This window comes from Centruroides vittatus, unplaced genomic scaffold, assembly GCF_030686945.1.
Source record: "Centruroides vittatus isolate TY-2023 unplaced genomic scaffold, ASM3068694v2 contig_1035, whole genome shotgun sequence".
Classification (NCBI taxonomy): Eukaryota; Metazoa; Arthropoda; class Arachnida; order Scorpiones; family Buthidae; genus Centruroides; species Centruroides vittatus.
In genome coordinates this window covers 2,057,942-2,076,090 of record NW_027120673.1, presented here as the reverse complement: position 1 = coordinate 2,076,090, position 18,149 = coordinate 2,057,942, and the positions used below count along the sequence as shown (strand labels likewise).

At 27.9% G+C, this 18,149-nt stretch overlaps 2 protein-coding genes across 2 annotated transcripts in view; one reads left to right on the top strand and one right to left on the bottom strand.

The window, feature by feature from the left end:
• The window catches only part of LOC136969432 (patched domain-containing protein 3-like), a 330,862-nt gene that overhangs the window by 255,804 nt on the left and 56,909 nt on the right, over positions 1-18,149 (top strand). The window lies entirely within an intron of this gene.
• LOC136968946 (uncharacterized) lies at positions 459-4,915 on the bottom strand. The gene is made up of 6 exons (XM_067263025.1): positions 4,815-4,915; positions 4,295-4,654; positions 4,028-4,218; positions 976-1,097; positions 733-896; positions 459-664 (listed from the first exon to the last, which is right to left on the bottom strand). Exons 1-6 carry the CDS (start codon positions 4,873-4,875, stop codon positions 459-461), a joined length of 1,104 nt encoding a protein of 367 aa, XP_067119126.1. The 5' UTR covers positions 4,876-4,915.

Here is an 18,149-nt window from a genome sequence, read left to right as displayed (position 1 = left end):
CAATAATAACTTCTTATAGGGACCAAATGGATGGAATAAGTCTTTCTACAGATGCCTTTCTTCTCATTTTTAAAATATACTTTTATAATTGTCATCTCTTTCGGCGCCCCGTTTCAGAATTACTGTATTAGTTCATAATATTCGACCTTATCTAAGATGATCAAAGGAAAATTATTAACAAGGAACGAATGTAAAGCTTGTTTTGTAATCATTATGGCGTTTTCACCACAAAATATAAAACCATATTTATTTAAAACCGACCAAAGTATAGAAAACTTAGTAGCAAAAATTCAGTTGGTTCTCTCTGATCCGATTCAAGGATTTACCATAAAACGATAACGGTTGAATATTTACATTTTCATCAAATAGTAGATAAATTAAACGATCGTTTTTTTTTGTTTTACAACAAAAAATTACTTATTAAAATTCTCTTCGAGTCAAAGAAGTGTATATAAATATTAATTAATTCCCTGTTTTTTGGCATCATCTGAAGAAATGTGATCGTTTTCCGTGTCGACAGTTTCTAATTGATCTGTTATGGGCGAAGAGGCTTCGTTACTTTTCTTCTGTTTATAAAATTGTTTCCATGCAAAAATGACAATTCCCATTAAGGCTGATATCGTCAAGATAATTGGCACTGCTGCTTGATCCAGAATTCTGTTTTCTATTGAATTTTAAATGATAAATATATTGCTTTTATACGTCTATAATATAATGTAATGGTCACATTACCTGAGCGGATTTTTGGCTGATGAAGAGAAGCAGTTTTCTCTTGAGTTAAAAGTCGAGCATCCCTTATATTGCTCGAAGATGCCGATTGAATTGCGTTGTCGTAGTTCGATTCTGCACCTGTTGAATTTAAGGTGGACAGTGAATGATTGCGAGGGACTTGAACTCTGAAAAATGAATAAAAGATGAGATGATATCTGGTAGAATTTAAAAATCTAATATTAAAATATGTGACGAGCTTCTTACGCTGCTTGAATAGTAAGTGTTCCTGGTAAGAAATTGCATACTACTAAAAACCTTCGAGAACTATGCGTCACCAATTCTCGATTCTCGTGTACTACGATAGACGTTTGGATTCTTGAATCGTTCTAGAATTAATTAAAAATTAATATAATTTTCTGTTTAGAATTGTAGGCGTAATTACTAAAAGATCGTTCAACAATAATAAATACCGTAATAATAGACTATTGCAGCGAGTTAACAGAGTCGAAAGTCATTAAAGAAGTGTTATAATAACTTTTTAAACCTCATTTATATAACGTTATCTCTTAGATTGATGACTTATTTACAATTTTTCGGTGGAAAAAATACAAGATTGAAAATAGAGATATTTTTATCTTGTTTAAAATAATGAGTTGAGATATCGTTATGGGTGTTGTGGAATCAGAAATAAACTTATCTTGTACATAGAAGACAAGTAAAACTGGTATTTTATTACTAAATATTTCTGAAATGTTTTATTTTTTAATACATTGTTAATGCTTTTACAAGAATATCTAAAGAAATTTCTAAATTCCATTTGAATTCTTATGATTAAACTTTCTATTTTATGTATTTAAATCAATTTTTAACGTATCCTTTGCAGCGGTGGTTTTCAATTTTTTAAGCCAGTTTACTTTTGCTATATGACATACTTGCTATTCAAAATTTATACATAACAATTACCAACTCCCCGAAGGTCAATATTTAAAGAGGAGAAATAAAATGATATTTTACTATGGCAAGCAATGCTAAAACTACAAGCGGATTCATATATTATAATATACTTAACAGTAATGTATATAAGCGTAAATAATCTAGTTTAATTTCTTTTTATATCAAATTTTCTATAGAGCTTAATTAGTATAGTTTGCAAATATTTATTTCCTAAAATTCTTGGATACATAAGTTTAGTTTCGTCAATAACATACAATGTTATTAAATTTTCTTTTGTATAATCTATATTTGAATAATTGAAAGAATTTCGCAGATTACCAAACTTGCTAAAAAACCACACTGCAATAATAATGCATTGTATTGAATTTTACGTTAGAAGTTCGGCACTTTATCTTATGCTGTTTAAAACAGAGAAATTTCAGTGTTTTTCATAAGATTCCTTTGAAAAGAATTTCGGTTTAAAGTATGTTGTAGAGTTTCAAAAGTAATGGAAGAATTTAAGCAATTTCTGGATGAAAGCAATGACAAAATTTATTTTAGAAAGCAGATAAAATCAAAAATCAACACATTATTTGATTCAAATTCGAAATTATCTTGCTTTATTGTATAAAATTGCTTAAAGTATATTGCTAAAATATAAAATATATTGCTTCATACAAGTTATTAAATAATTTAACATTGAGGAATTAAATTTAGAGCTTCCTTTCAACTGTTGCTTGCAGTGATGGAAAGTGTGGAAACTTTCCATTATCCGAATGTGATCGCGACTTTTTTTAATTCAGATTAGTACGTATTTTCATATATGTCAGTGTTAAAAATAGTTTACCTTTAAATCTGTAATATATTTAATTTAAATAATTTTACAAATATAAAGCAGAATATGTTATGAATAGTTCAAAGTTTCGCCCTGAGGCAAAGCACTGTTATGTAAAAATAAGTGAACTAAAATAATGTCACCTCCGATAAATAACTTTTTCCCATTAATTAATATACAAATAAATTTCACCGATTAAATTAGTGAAATTTATTTTTATGTTAATGAGGAAAACATTGCATTACTGGAAACATTACATTAATAAAATGAAACTGCATTGTTTGTTTCTTCTAACATTCCTCAAATTGTTATTCGATGAAGAATTAAATTTATAGGAACTTTTTGGCTTCAGCACTAAGTAATCTTTTAAAACAATTTAAATTTAAAGTATTTTGATGTAAAGTTTAATAAACCCGCTTTCAAATGGCGAGCAATATTTACAGATTTAATAACTACCATACAAAAGAACGTCTACATTTATGATGTAGGCTTGTGTGCCCACGTAAGACGTGTTAACATGCTTTGAATAGTGGGAATAATGCATTTATACATGCATTTAATTAAATGGTACCCGCATATATCCTGAAGTTATAAGTGACCGAATAATAAAGCTGGCTCTTTGCCTGTGTGTGTAGACTTTTGGATCACCAGAGTATTGCTTCTATGGATTGAACTCATCATTAGTAATTAAATTTACATAGCCCAGTGTAATATATAAGGGACTTTTACAATACGGGAGGGCCTAGTTTTAACTAAGCGCACGGCTCCTCTAAGTGTGGGGTCCTATGAGAATGCACAGCTCGCGTACTGGTGAAGACGGCTTGTTGCCAGACAGCAATAACTCAGAAGTATGTTGTGGTTTGCGGCGCCCCGGGTTACACGCGTATATTATTTACATAATTATGCATATTTAACATCTAACACTAATGATGAATAAAACAGCAGTTTTTTGACATTGTCAGTAGAATATTAGTATAAGCTGCGTAACGTTTAAATGTTGTCTGACAATTTTTAAAAATTATTTACTAAATACAGTATTAGAAGTGTTCATAGCACTCTTAATCATTTAGCGCTTGAGCACAGTCTTTCTCTCTCTGCCCTCCTCTCGCTTTCCCTCTATAACACGTATTAACAAATTTTTAATAAATTACGACATTTTGGAGAGGTGAATCATCGCCCTTAACGGTATTAAAAATTACAAATAAACTACGTATTGAAAATGCACTAAACCACAGGTCTTATTTAGTTTTCACGCTCCAGAACATTTTAACACTTCCTGGATTGTAGTGTAGTGCCAATACTTTTAATGTACTTTTCCGTAATTAGAAATTTTAAGTTACATTTCAGAAAATTGTAAATATTCTGAAATGTCAAAGTTTCGTCATACCGTAATTCTTAATATCTACGTACTTTTCAATGCCGATAGTTAAGATATTGTGTAAAAAATGGTGCCCTTTTTTTGCTATTTTTGGGCATTTCGAAATTTTAAAGTTATCATTATTTTAAAATATAAATTACATGCCTCGTAACTCCATTCAAACAACTTACAACAGTTTTACTTCCGCAGACGTCATGCATTATCGTCAATTTATAAACTCTTCTGCCGCTTCTTTTATCTCCATACGTCACGCATCTCTTATCAAATTTATCTTCTACTTCTATTTTGCCGGGAAAATAAGGACCAGTCGTCACTTCTATATCCGTTACGTTTCCTAAACAGCGTGTCGTGCGAGCTGAAACTGTTTAAAAAATATATATATATATATAAGAATCTACAGATGAAAGATAAAGGTACAAAAAACTCATTAAACGTACATCCTTTAGTGCTTATGGTGATGACATTAGATTCGACATTGAGAGCACGATTCTTCGCCAGTTCTTCATTGTTTCCAGAAGTTAAAATAGGTTGAACGGATATACTATAATTTGTCAGCATTCTTAATTCGTAAATAGAAGCTTCGAATCCTCCGTTGAGGGTCGATCTTCGAACGAAATCGTGTGAATTCTTCCTAGGTGCATTGAGGAGAAGATGACGTTGTTTGCACGGATACTTGACCTTCCAGGAAGTAGTTTCGCATAGCGTGACCTTGAAACCTTCTACCCCGTTGAATGAACGATATCGCCATTTTAGTTTGATCGAACGATAATCTGATTCCGCTTGTAAATCTTCGATGCCTTATTAAAAAAAAAAAAAAAAAAAAAAAAAAAAAAAACAATTTCTCATCATTTTCGAAAATTTAACACATTTTAAAATAGCTTTGCATCTATTTTACAATTAATAAAATAGATGTAAAGCTATTTTAAAGTCTGATAAATTTTCTTTTATTTTTCTTACCTGGATATCTTGATGACGATACTATAACACATAACAACCAAATAAACACGATTTCTTTCATTTCTTAACAACTCAAATCGTTAAAATTACGAATAAATTCTGCAAAAATTAAAAAGTGTTGTTATTTTTTTTAATTAAAAATTGAATATTGTTTATATAAATTAATTAAAGTTAATTACACTATAACAATGATACAGAGATGGTCAACTCATCTAACAGAAACTCCTATTATAATGTTTAACCAATACTAATGTAACATTCTATTTATAGTAGAATTGTAGAGTAAAAAGTAAATTTGCAAATGTTAAAGATTAAATATATGCACGAATATACAATTTTTTGAGGTTCCTCTACGGCTCAAAGGATCGATAATACCTCTATCTGGGCCATTTCATAGTTATTGTCTTAACTGATTTGTTATAACAATAATACAAATTTATAAACTAAAATAGAAAAATCTTACAGCTTTTTTAGTTAAAATATCCTGGTATAAATCATATAGTGACGCTTGTGTGTGTGTGTGTGTGAGGGTTTAGAGGTCACATTCAACCTTAACTATGAATACTTCGGAACTAGTTAGTGCCTCTTCAATATTCTTCTAGACCTTCGACTGTTAAAAAATAAATTTAAAAAAAAGACAAAATTCTTTTCATAATTTGTTAACAAGAAATTCAAAACTATGAAAGATATACAAGAGAAGTAATCTGTGAAAATAATCTTTAGAAAGGAGAAAGCTGATAAATAGATCAAGGAGAGATAATTTGATTGATAGTTGTATGATTAAAAAGCTAGAAATTTAATTATTTAATTAAAATTCCGGTTTAGATTAAAGATTATTATAAAACCTATTACATAATTCAGAACCATGATAAAGTATCATTAATACAATGTCTGTTCTTATCAGAATTTTATTTAATATTTTATGAGAATTATATTGCTCTAATTGCATTACTTTTTAATCATTTAATTGAAGTTTTAAGGATTAAATTATAAAATAAATAATTATTTTTAACAAAATCAGTATTATCAATTTAATTTTAAAACATACAAGTAATTTTAAAATATTTTAGAATATTCTATCGTAAAAATCTCGATAAAAATATAACAAAATTATCCTATATATTTAAATTTTCAGTAATAAAAAGTCATGAATTAATAGATTTAAGTAATTAAAATAGTTAAGTATATATTTAATTACTGTAAAATCCATATATAAGATTAAAACATGTACTGTTATATATATACAGTATGTATGCGATTGGTACATTAAAAAAATTCTGTGAATTTAGTCTATAACTGTGAAATAAACTAAAAATGTTATAAAACCAAATTTAAATCGTTTGGTTTACTGTATTTTAATTTAAGAGTTCAACACTTTATTCCATTATACAGTGACGTTTTGGTATTTCATTGAACAAGTATAAGATCACGTGATACGAAAAAATAAAATATAAAATGAAAGTATTATTAGGCTTACTCCCACATTATGCAGCTATTTTCAAACTTGAATATTTATATATAATTTAAATTATTGAGAAAGTTATTTATTCCACAAAAATTCTCAAAAGAAAATAAGTCCTTATTAACCTTCAAGACCGGCTTTAAATTTATTGGAGCTTAAATTATAGCATATAAGAGGGTTTTCCTCTCCACCAAATAATAAATTTAAAAGCAAGCCCTAACCTGTAGCATGTTTAGCTTATGCGTAAATCCGGCCCAGCCTCCACCCTATTCTTTTTACTTATCTCCTATTTCTTTATTACTAATCTAATAATATTCTGTCTTCTTTGAAGGTATACAATTACTTTAACATTTATAATTGCTAGTCGTCCGGGTTGGATTCTTCATATATTTTGAAGAGCCCAACCCGAACGTCTCTCGGTTAAGTCTATATTAAGAAGAAAAGAAACAGTAAATGGACGAGTCCGAATTTTTATTTGGTTTCTCTAATGTTGTATTCGCATCATTTAAAATATCAAAATATTCGAATTAATTTCTAAAAAAAAAAATAGTAATAAATATTTAAATTATTCGTCTATAAATAATTTAATTTTTCAAGAAAATCATTAAACTATTGTTGTATATAAGTGTTATTTTGAGTAATGAACGGCATTAACAGATTTTCTGCTTCAGTACATTCTATCAATTCTTTGGTTAGCGAGTCGCTATTATTATCGAATTCTTTTGAAATTATCAATCAAAATTATTTTTATTCGCTATCGTGCACAAATATTTTATAAACTAACCAAAATATTTCAGAAATTCCACTCATTAAATATATCTTTCAATGATGAGAAGTTCTAACGCTGTTGCTTGGAACCAATACTGTATTTTTTTAAAATTTCGTTATATAAACTTCTAAAATGCGGAGATTTATAGAATAAAAAATAAAATTTATAAAGATATCTTTTAATTTTTAATTTTTATATACAGTTATATAAGAATTTAAAACGTATCCCGACTTTTTCGAGAGATTTTAAAGGAAAAGAAAATTGGATAATTATCAGTTTATGTACTTTAATACAGTTTTATTAAAAAGTAAATAAGTTTAAAACATATATAAAATGTAATATAATTAATAAAAAATATAAAATAAGCACTGAACACTAAACACTTTTCAGTAGTAGCTTCAGTAAGGATGCGAATCCTTATAATGAGCTTAAAAATATTCAGAAATTAAATTAAATTTGAAAATAATTTTGTTCTTTTTTTCTTTGCAATAAGATAAAACATCATATAAAAAAAGCTACAGTTTAATTAAATATTTACTATTATTTAAAGTATTCGGTAATATGTCATAACTTCACATAATATCGAAAATGTTATTACTTTTATTTCGGTAAGAAAATAACATATTTCTGTTATCAGATTATATATATAGTAAATTATATTTAGTATGAACTCGGGTTACTTTTTTTAATGCAAAATTACTTCAGGTAAATGTTGCGTTTTTACAGATGAGTCACGACATAAGTGCCTTAAGGTCACATTTTGATGGAATATGTCAGTTGAAAGAGATCGTCTCTTCACTCGATGCTATTTACTCTTACTCACATTTCAAATACACAAACTACGAGTCTAACTCTTTATTTCATGCAAATTATAAAAGAATTTAAGCAAAAAAATATTTTTTAAATTGGTTTTTTTACTGTTAAAATCATTTTATATTAGCGCATTTACATCCAGAGCGTTAAGTACTCGATAACAGTAATTATATTCAAGAGCTACAAGAGATAAGTACATGTTAGTAGTACCTCGAGTTAATGGTATTTATACCTTCCTGAGCTTCCAAATATAAAAATATACTTCTAACTGACAGCAATAAATACGTGAGGAAAGTAACTTACATTCAGTTGCAAGAGTTCATCTCCAGTTAATTTGCAACTCTTTACGCAAATTATAAAAGAATTTAAGCAAAAATATATCTTAAAAATAGTTTTTTTCTTATTAAAATTATTTTACATTAGCGCATTTACATCCACAAAAAAACGTAGAAGTGTTAAATAACCGAAAGCAATAAATATATTTAATAGATAGAAGAGATAAGTACAAGAATAATTATTATTTTATGAGGTTGTAGAGAGGCCTCATAACTTTAATAAAACTCTTTCTTTTCAAGAATTTAAATTGTTTTATATATATATAAAAGAAATATCAGATTCGAATATTTCATTAATCTCAATTAAAAGATTGATTTATTAAGAGAGAGAATAAATGACTGTCGCGGCCATCCGTGCAAAAACTTTTGTGTGATATTTTTGGGTGTTCCGTGATTGAAAGCTTTAATCAATGCGAAAATTTAAATTCCAACGTGAGTTGCTTATCAAAATGCCTAAGAACGCGTGGCCTTAGGCTGAGTTTTCAAGTCCAGACTCACAAAAAATAAAATAAAAAAATTAAATATGTAATTTAATAAGCAAACAGAGAAAAAAATGTAAAATAAAAATTCTTATTAAGAAATATTAAATATACTTATTTATTTATCTTAATTTACAATGATTATTTTATTGATTTTTTAAAAAATTTATATATGACAAAATAACTGATTTTTTTTTCTTTTTAAATAAATTTTATTAGCATTGACAGACTAATTTTGTAAATAGCTTTAATGAAGCTATTAATTAATTTTTGAGCAAGTTTTTGCACAATTATTTTTAAATTTATGCAAAATATTTGTTGATGGTTTTAAGTCTTTTTTTTCATTTTTACCGTAATTTTCTAAATATTTTAATTTAATATACTAAACGTGCCTTGAATTTTTCTCTTTGAAGAATAATATATCGTGGGAAGATATCCCACGATATTTCAAGAAACATTTTGAAAATTATTTATTAAAATAGATATGAAATCATTTGCAAAAATTAGAAATTATATTTTATATTTATTTATTAAATTACAACATAAATATATGTTGCAAATTAAATATATTATGTATACAATATATTCAATACAATTGACTATTATAATGTTAAATATTATAAATTTTAAAACGGTATTTTTTTTTTTATTAAAAATTGTTTTTAAAATATATAAATAAATTTCTACATTTTAGTTTCTTTTGTGTTCAAGAAAACTGAAATCTTCACACACAAATAGATTTGACAGAAGCTAATTCTTCACGCAAAATTTCAAAAGTCTTTTATTTAGCAAAACTTTTGGTTCCTCCTCCCATTCATTGTTCATTTCTACGAAGCGAAATAAATATAAAACGAGTGAACTTGTCCTCAAATCTTGTCAATAAAAAAGAGGCCAAGGGGAAGCAGTAAACATTTGTGATCCGGAACAATATATTTTTCTCTTGAATAACGTTAAACAATCTTACGAAAAATATAAATACATTGCTCTTCTATCATCTTAATTAATTTTTAAAATTAAATTAAATTTAAATCCACGCAAATGTGCAACACACTTAGATGCTATGTGATAACTTAAATGCATTATAGTTAGTTAAAGTATGCTTAGAAATGTATGCTGTTTGTATGACAGTATGTGTTGTAAGTTAAGGAAAGCTTCGACTTACCTCCGAGTGTCATCAACTTGTCTGGATGCTCTCAAATGTCGTTCTGGATGGGATAAAGGCCGTTTACAAACTCGTTCACCCACACATACTTCCGCTCACTGGAGCTTCACGAAGGAGGAGGACTCCATGCTTAACTGTACAATACACAGTGTTGTGTATAGTATACATTCCGGGTCGTTACACCGTATTGCTCCGTTGTGATTCTACACGCTAGCTTAGTATTAATTAAAATGATGATAAATTTTTTCCAAATGGCTAGTATTAATAGTCGTGTAGGATTATAGACGAAGTGGGGGTCGAGTTAGCATCTATCAAATATGATAAAGTAGGTGGGAAAAGAGTCTTCGTCTGACAGAAAGGGCGTTTCACGAAGGTCACCGACCTAAAAGATGCTTCCTTTAAAAAATTATCGATGTGTCTTCGATGAAGAAACAACCACATAAATCCTTAATTGCATAAGTAACAATACAGAAACAAAGCCTTTAATTAATGAGCATTTCTGTTTAAAGTACATGTTTTTATCGATAATAATAATATATTAGTCTAATACTTAAACATAATTGATGTAATTTACTATATCTGTAGCTGTTATCCAACTTCATATTGATCTCTACACTCCATAAAAATTAATTGTATAGGAAAAAATGTATATATTCAATGAAAGTAATGTGATTTAGACTTGTAAAACTTGCATTTCTCCAGTAAAATAATTTGGATTATTATAACAAAATGTAGAAAGTTATTCGAATTGATTAAATATTCTTTTTCGATTTTTCTAATTTAATAATAGGTGATTTATCATCTATAAAAATTGTTCAATTGTTTATTGTTATTTTGTATGCATCTTTCTATTTTTTCTTTTGTTGTTTAACAATGTTTGAAAGGTATTTAATCAATATTTATCTCCGTTAGTCAGTCAAACAATAACTGTTTACTTTAATTGATTAGTTATAATAACGTCTTTCATTATAAAATAAAGAGAGATATGATTTATAACAACTCTTCAAACATGTCAAGATCTATTATTATAGACTTGATCAATGATTAAAAATCCTATTTATATCTTTTATAGAAAGATTATTTATTTTTGAAATCTTAAATTACAATAGGAAGTCGATCATTATTCAAACAGAACAAAGCAATGTATAAAAATATTTCCTTGAATAAATTTGATTTGATTTGATAAAATTATTACAGTATATTTACTATTTTGTCTATTTTAATAAAGATTATTTATATTTGCAATTTTTTTCTTAATACATAAGAAATGCAATAAATTATTCATCACAAAAGTTTTTCGAGGACCCTGTAAATATGAGGCCCTGATCGAATGGCCTTGCCCTTACGAAAGGGCCTGATTATTAGATGCTGTAAAGTTGAATGTGTTGCTTTAATAAAAAGAAACAAGGAAACAAATTGGCCAGTTTAAAGTTTACAATTTCCCACATTAAATTTGCTAAAAGCAACGTGAACTTCCGTGATTTAGATATTGAGAAGTAAGATCTTGTTCGCCTCTTCTCTTATACTACTTTATAATTCACAGTTATTTGAGGTTAAAAATATTAATGAATTTTTTTTTATAGATGATATTTTTTCTTTAACAAATCAACTTACCTTTTAATATTTTATATAAAATGATACAATATATATATAATATTAAAATACAAAAACAATTTTTAAGATTGACTAATGATTAGAAATGGATGAAATTTTAATTTATGTATGATACAATATTGAGAAATTCTAAAGCAATAACAGAATTCTATATCTTCAGTACACTTCATTGCTATCAGTATATATATATTTACAATTTATACTTTACTATAAAATTGCATTGGCAATACCATAAGGCAATGGCGGCCACCCGAAAGAAAAATAAATAGCAAACCCGATAGAAAAGAACAGATAAAAAATTATAATATATATAATTATTATATTTTTTTCAACAAAATATAATCTTTATGAATAAATTTCTTCAATAAATAGACGAATGTTTGCTTCCCTCACACAAACTGCTCTATAAATTTAAACTTTTGAGTAGGTTTTAGTTGCATTACAACTATTCAAAATTGTGTGGGTATTCTGAACAAACAAACAAACAAACATAAACGGATGTATATATTTTATGCACATTCACAAAGAATTACATAAATACACAAACACATATATATGAAGGAGCTGACGAGGAGGAGAGAAGCGGTAACAATAGCCTTGGGCCCGGATCTGTACGTAATCTGTATAATGAACTTTTAATTATAAAGTTTAGAAAATTAATTTATGTAATTTCAAGAACATAAAGGGCAAAAAACAAATGTAAATAAACCGACAGTCACGTCAGAAGAAAGGATGGAAGAACCCCGGGGCTCTACCTCGTGATCGTTCTCCATGGCCCACTAGTCCTCTGAGAATATATCTGAATGGATCTGAGAATATATATATTTTCAGATCTGTGTTATTTTAGAGGGTATCATTTTCCATAAACGTACAAAGACATATATACACACAGTATACGTATCCTTGTATGTATGTAGAAAATAATACGCTCGATCTGAGAATAATAGTCATTAATGCTATCTAAATGACAAAAATATTCATTAATGTGTTCTGATAGTAAAAACAGAAAAACTTATGCTATAAAATTATAAAAAAACAATTGTATTTTATCACTTTTTCTGTGGTTTATTTCGAAGGAAAATTATTTTTTAATATAGCAATTACGAATGTGAAGATTAATTAGCCTACATATCACTAAGCAATATAATTATCAATAAAAGAAAAGAATGCATTTTCTGAGAATGAAAACCACTTTGGGCTTTAAGACTCGACTTCAAAATCGGTAATACGATTAACTAACTTTAAATAATATAATTTTAATGTGACCATTAAGTATCGTAAATGTATAATTTTAACATTAAGAAAAAACCGAAAGTGTAATGAGATATAATCAAAAATCATTTTTGCATCAATCTTTACATTCATTATCTATTATGTGTTTGAATCATATTAACCATTACATCAAGTCTTATTATTTAAAATCATTAAGAAAAAAAATAACGTCATTACACGTTTGATTATAAAAACTATAATTTTTTAAAATATTTCTTCTCGCTTTCTTCTAAAAATCCTTTTGTGCAATTCGAGTGACTTCTCAATTTGTTTTTTTAATTCTTTCTGCCCTGGAGGTATTAGGAGAACTTTAAAATGTCACTTAAAAAGGATCCTATAATGAGAGCAGATGGTGGTGATAAATAGGAACCGACTCAAAATTGTTGAATCAATCCGTACTTTAATCGAGGTCCTTCAGAGTACCTTTACCTCTTCGACCCTCATTAACAATAAATTTAAAATGTTTATTATCATTAAATACATTACTTGTATTTAAATATTATGAAAGATTTCTAACAGTTAGAAGCAAAAATATCAATATTAAATGGTTGTAATAATTATACTTAAATTTCATTCACAGTAAGATCTATCAGGATTATTCGTAAATATGAATTACTATATATTGTGTACGTTTAGAAAAATTTATATCAAAGTAAAATATATATTTATCGAAAGATTTTTATACCTTTACATAATTTAAAATAAGAAGAAGCCTGTATAAAAATATCGAATTGCGGGTCAAACTTGCGAAGAACGTAAAAATTTGGTGTATTATGGCTATAGTTTTTGCAAGTTTGACCCGCGATTCAATACATTTATATAGGCTACTCCTATAATTTTACTTTAGTAAAAACGAACAAACATATTTAGTTTTAACGAGAAAGATTTTTTTACAAGTTCTTATTGAGACAAAATTTATATTGACAAAAGAAATTAGAGAACAAAACATTATTTGATCATATTGCAAATCAAACAATAACAACATACCCCTATAAAATTCCTTATTTATATAATACTGGTATATATATTATATTTATTATACATTTATTTAATATATATATATATATTATATTCAGATTATGCTGTGTAAAATTTATTGTTTGTACATGCTCTGTACACAAAATTATGCAACTTATAACATTTCGTGATCTTCAATTTGGTGCAATATATAACTAAGGAATACATAGATGAATGGGATCACACAGAGAAGAACACTATTATATCATTATAACAATGCTCTATACTTTAATATTTCTAACGTAAATGACGCTGCTTCGAGAAAATAATTATCATTTAGATCGAAAACATAAATGATGGCCGTTTTCTCGAAATAAACTACCGCCATTGGAATAGTTATAATCGTTAAGAATAGTCATTATTTCTATTAAAAATGCACTTAAATACAATAAAATAAATTGATTAAATAAAAATTCAGCTTATATCACTTATTTAAGCACTTTGATCTAAAGTAAATTATACAGAAGAGTCGTAGATGTATAATATTTTCTACTGACCCCAGTGAAAATAATAAATATCAACATTATTTTATTAATACTTCCATCTATTATAGATCCTAGTCGGCATGCAGTTATATCATTATTCACTGTGATATCATCTATTTAATAATAGAAGATACTAATCTTGTTTTCACTTGTAGCCCTTGGGCACTATACAGATCATTTTCTGACACAATTCATATATGGAAGACAAAAAAAAAAAATAATAAATTGAATATTTTTTAGTTAAGTAGACTCATAACAGTATAACTTGGAGCATAGATGAAGAAATATGATGAAGAAAAATTATTTTTGAAAAGTTTATTTTCAATAAGTTGATGATAATTTCAAAATAATATAAAATAACCTCTGAATTTACAAAATGTACGGATAATTATATTTATATTTAACAATTAGTATTGTTTCTGATAACCATACCTTTCAGTTTTTATAACAATTCAAATTATATATTAAGATTTTCGCGTTTCAAACGTAATTTATTCACAATGATGAATTTCTTAGAATTCGAAGTTCGGCGAAATATAACTGAAGAACAATAAAGCATAGAAATTTTCTATACGTTGACACCATGAAAATTACTTTATTATTACACAATTATGGCGTGACAAAGTTACTACCAAGCGTCACACGATAACTCCCACCAAATGAACTCAAATTTAGTTACGTCTTCGAAGAAATCTCTTATTCTTTAAACGGGTCTTAGGTCATGACATCATCGAGTTAAAAACAATAAAAATCATTTTTATCTTTGATTAATAATGAAATTATAAATAACGTGTTGAAATCCTACCAAATTTTATAAAATGAATTTATAAAGATGCATTTGTAATCATCAAAAATTTACGCTAGTGATTGATTTTTTTCCCCTATTCATTGTTAATACATCATCATCTTTTCTCAATTTATTTTATAATTTGGATAATTATGTGCTTAAAAAGATTTGGAAATTCATTTAGATGAATTTTGGAACCACTTTGTCATTTAAATATATAAAATAGTCTTGTCGATTGTAAAATTTGGGATATAGAATTAAATGAGTCGAGGAGTAAAATTTATTATCGACTAACAGCATATGAACCTCTTTGAATAGATCTTTTCCTTAAATATTCACATGTGAGCCCAAAAAAGTCCATTCTTAAGTGTTATGAGTAGTTACAGTTTTAGGTTCTGTGTGGCCTAGATAGGCGCGGATTACGAAGCCATTTTTTACATAAGTTTACATAACATAAAGCTTATATTTTACACGATGCTTGATATTATATCGATAATCTTATAATTGTTCTTGTCTACAGCTCCTAAAAGCGAGAGGTCCTGAACAAAATCCCGGGTTACTAATGCCTAAAACTGCTACTAGTGTAAGTCGTGCTTTCGCTATAACTGACTTATTATACACGAATCTTCGAGAAGTGCATTAGTTCATTATATTACTTGATGAAGCGAAAAGGTCGTGACACGAATACCAAATAAAAAAAAAGAAAGATAAGAGTATAAGCTGTGTATAGAATTCAACAAAAAATGGTCATTTCCGATCATTTTCAATGCTTGTGGAAACGATCTTATCGCATTATCGAGAAGTTTTATATCGAGTCTATATTATTATATCCCACAGACCATAAATAATAACCATAGTAATGTATATTTCGATGTTAGTGAAGTCGACAATGTAAAATTGATCAAATAACAAACTGTAATTTTAATAATGATGATTTGTCAAAATTAACTGTGCTGAAGTTTGTTATATTTGTTACATAATTTTACTCGTAATCTATTTTAATTTTTATTAGATTTTCTTCAGTTTTGACGATTCGAATCACGGACGTAAACGCTGTATTTCGTCTTCTAATATATGTAAATCGATAAATTTTACAACTCTAGAAGAGAACTGCTGTTGTATATCTGTATTTAAGAGAGAATATATAAAAGTTAAACATTCAATCTGAAATAATAAGACCTTTCTCTCGATATATAAGCTACTAAGGGTGATAGCAAAATAAGAAAGAGAATAGACAATCTGTTTAAGACATTTGAGAGATAATTCTGCCACATATCTAAAAGAGAAAAATTAAGGGGAAGGAAGGATACAGAAGATATGAACGATCCTGAATCGATTGATAGATGTTGACTCCAATGTATTGAGCTTTTTGTTTTGTTACTTTCAAAGATATATCCGAACCGAGCGGAATTATTATTTTGTTTCGAGTTTTTTCTCCAATGGCTGCTCTGCATGTGTTGTGAGAACCGGAGCATGGTCAAACTGGACATTTACGTCAAATTTTCATAAACTTTTTGTGAGTGAAAATAATGAACAGTGAAACTATCGTAGTTATGTAAGTGAAATTAAACTATTTTAAATAAAATTCAAATTTAATTTTTTACACTTCTAATAGGTATGGCATTTTGAAACAAATGATTTTCGTTTTATGTAGGGGGATAAGGGGCGTCAAGTGCGTGTCTTGTCCCGGGCGAAATAAACTCTAGCGCCGGCCCTGTGTGTTGTAAAAGATTTAAATATTATTTAAAGCCAAGATTACACTCGAATTGTAAGAACTTTTTTCCGACGTATCTACGTTATGACTAGAACTTTCATCATAAACTATTGAACTTCCGATTGTTATTTTTACTCGTAACCCTCATGTATTAATAGAGTTGTAACAATGTTGTTAAATAGTGTGTAACCGTGTTTAAAATTCTGTTAAACTTATGCTAAATATCAGAACGTCAAATTTTTAATATGCATACTAATTAATAAACGTATCGAAATAAGATTATCACATCAACAACCATGTTTGATTGTATTCTTACATTCAATACAGAGAATTAAATATTGATTGTACATTGCTACTTTCTGTAGTGTAATGTATATATTGTAATCATAATTACTTATAGAGATTGAGAGAACCCTGGGCCACTTATAGGAGTGTCAAATTTTTTTTCAGAATTTTATACTCTTGAATGGGAAACTCCCAGAATTAACTCTTCGGGAGTTGGCAAGCTTACCACTCACTTTCTTCAGGACACCAACGTATTAAAAAAGGCACACAAAACAGAGTGAAAAATTGTATTATATATTTAAATAATAAAATTTAACTGACTAATAAAATTGGTTTCTTATTTCTTCAGCGGAGCCATGCGTAAAGCCATGCAGAAAGTGTTTTGTCTGTGATCGAAATTTAAAGAAACCTCACGACTTCTAAACATGATTTTTTGTAAATATGTACAATTCGTCGAGGCCGATGTGGGACGATACCGAATTTTTGAAACTTGATGTATGAACCGAGATATTTGACAAATTTCGACACGTAAAGTCTACGAGCCGATTGCCGATTATAAGCTGGTCGCGCTTTACATAGCAATCGAAAACTCAATTGATATCGATTTACATTGATCTCTACGATAATTTTTATTTTAGATTTAGAACAATTTTAAACTCTTTTTTGAAAAGTTTTAGTTTTCTATGCCGCAGAGCTCAATTTCGTTTTCCTAGAAAATATCTAATAGTAGGTTTAACAATGATGTCAAGTCTTATATAGGCTAATAAAGTAGATTTTTCCGAATGCGCGTATTAAAAAATTCACAAATTACTTAATTTATTTGTTTTTACTTATGTATATACGTTTGTGTAATTAGAATTAAATACAGGTATTGAATCCCTCAAATGCCTGAGATCTTCTAGTGTGATTAGGCCTATCCTGAATCAAGTTTGGATGAAGGCTTCTATCATTTCCGTTTTGTTGTTGGGATTGCGGGGTGACACAACACTTTCAGCCTGGACCACAGATTTTCTATTGGATTTAGGTCAGGACCAGAGCCGGCGCTTCAAGTTTATACCGCTCTTTTTCGCAGTCATTAAGTCCGACCCTACTAAAGATACACAGTTATCTATTGTCTGGCTATGGAAAGAATCAAGTTGAC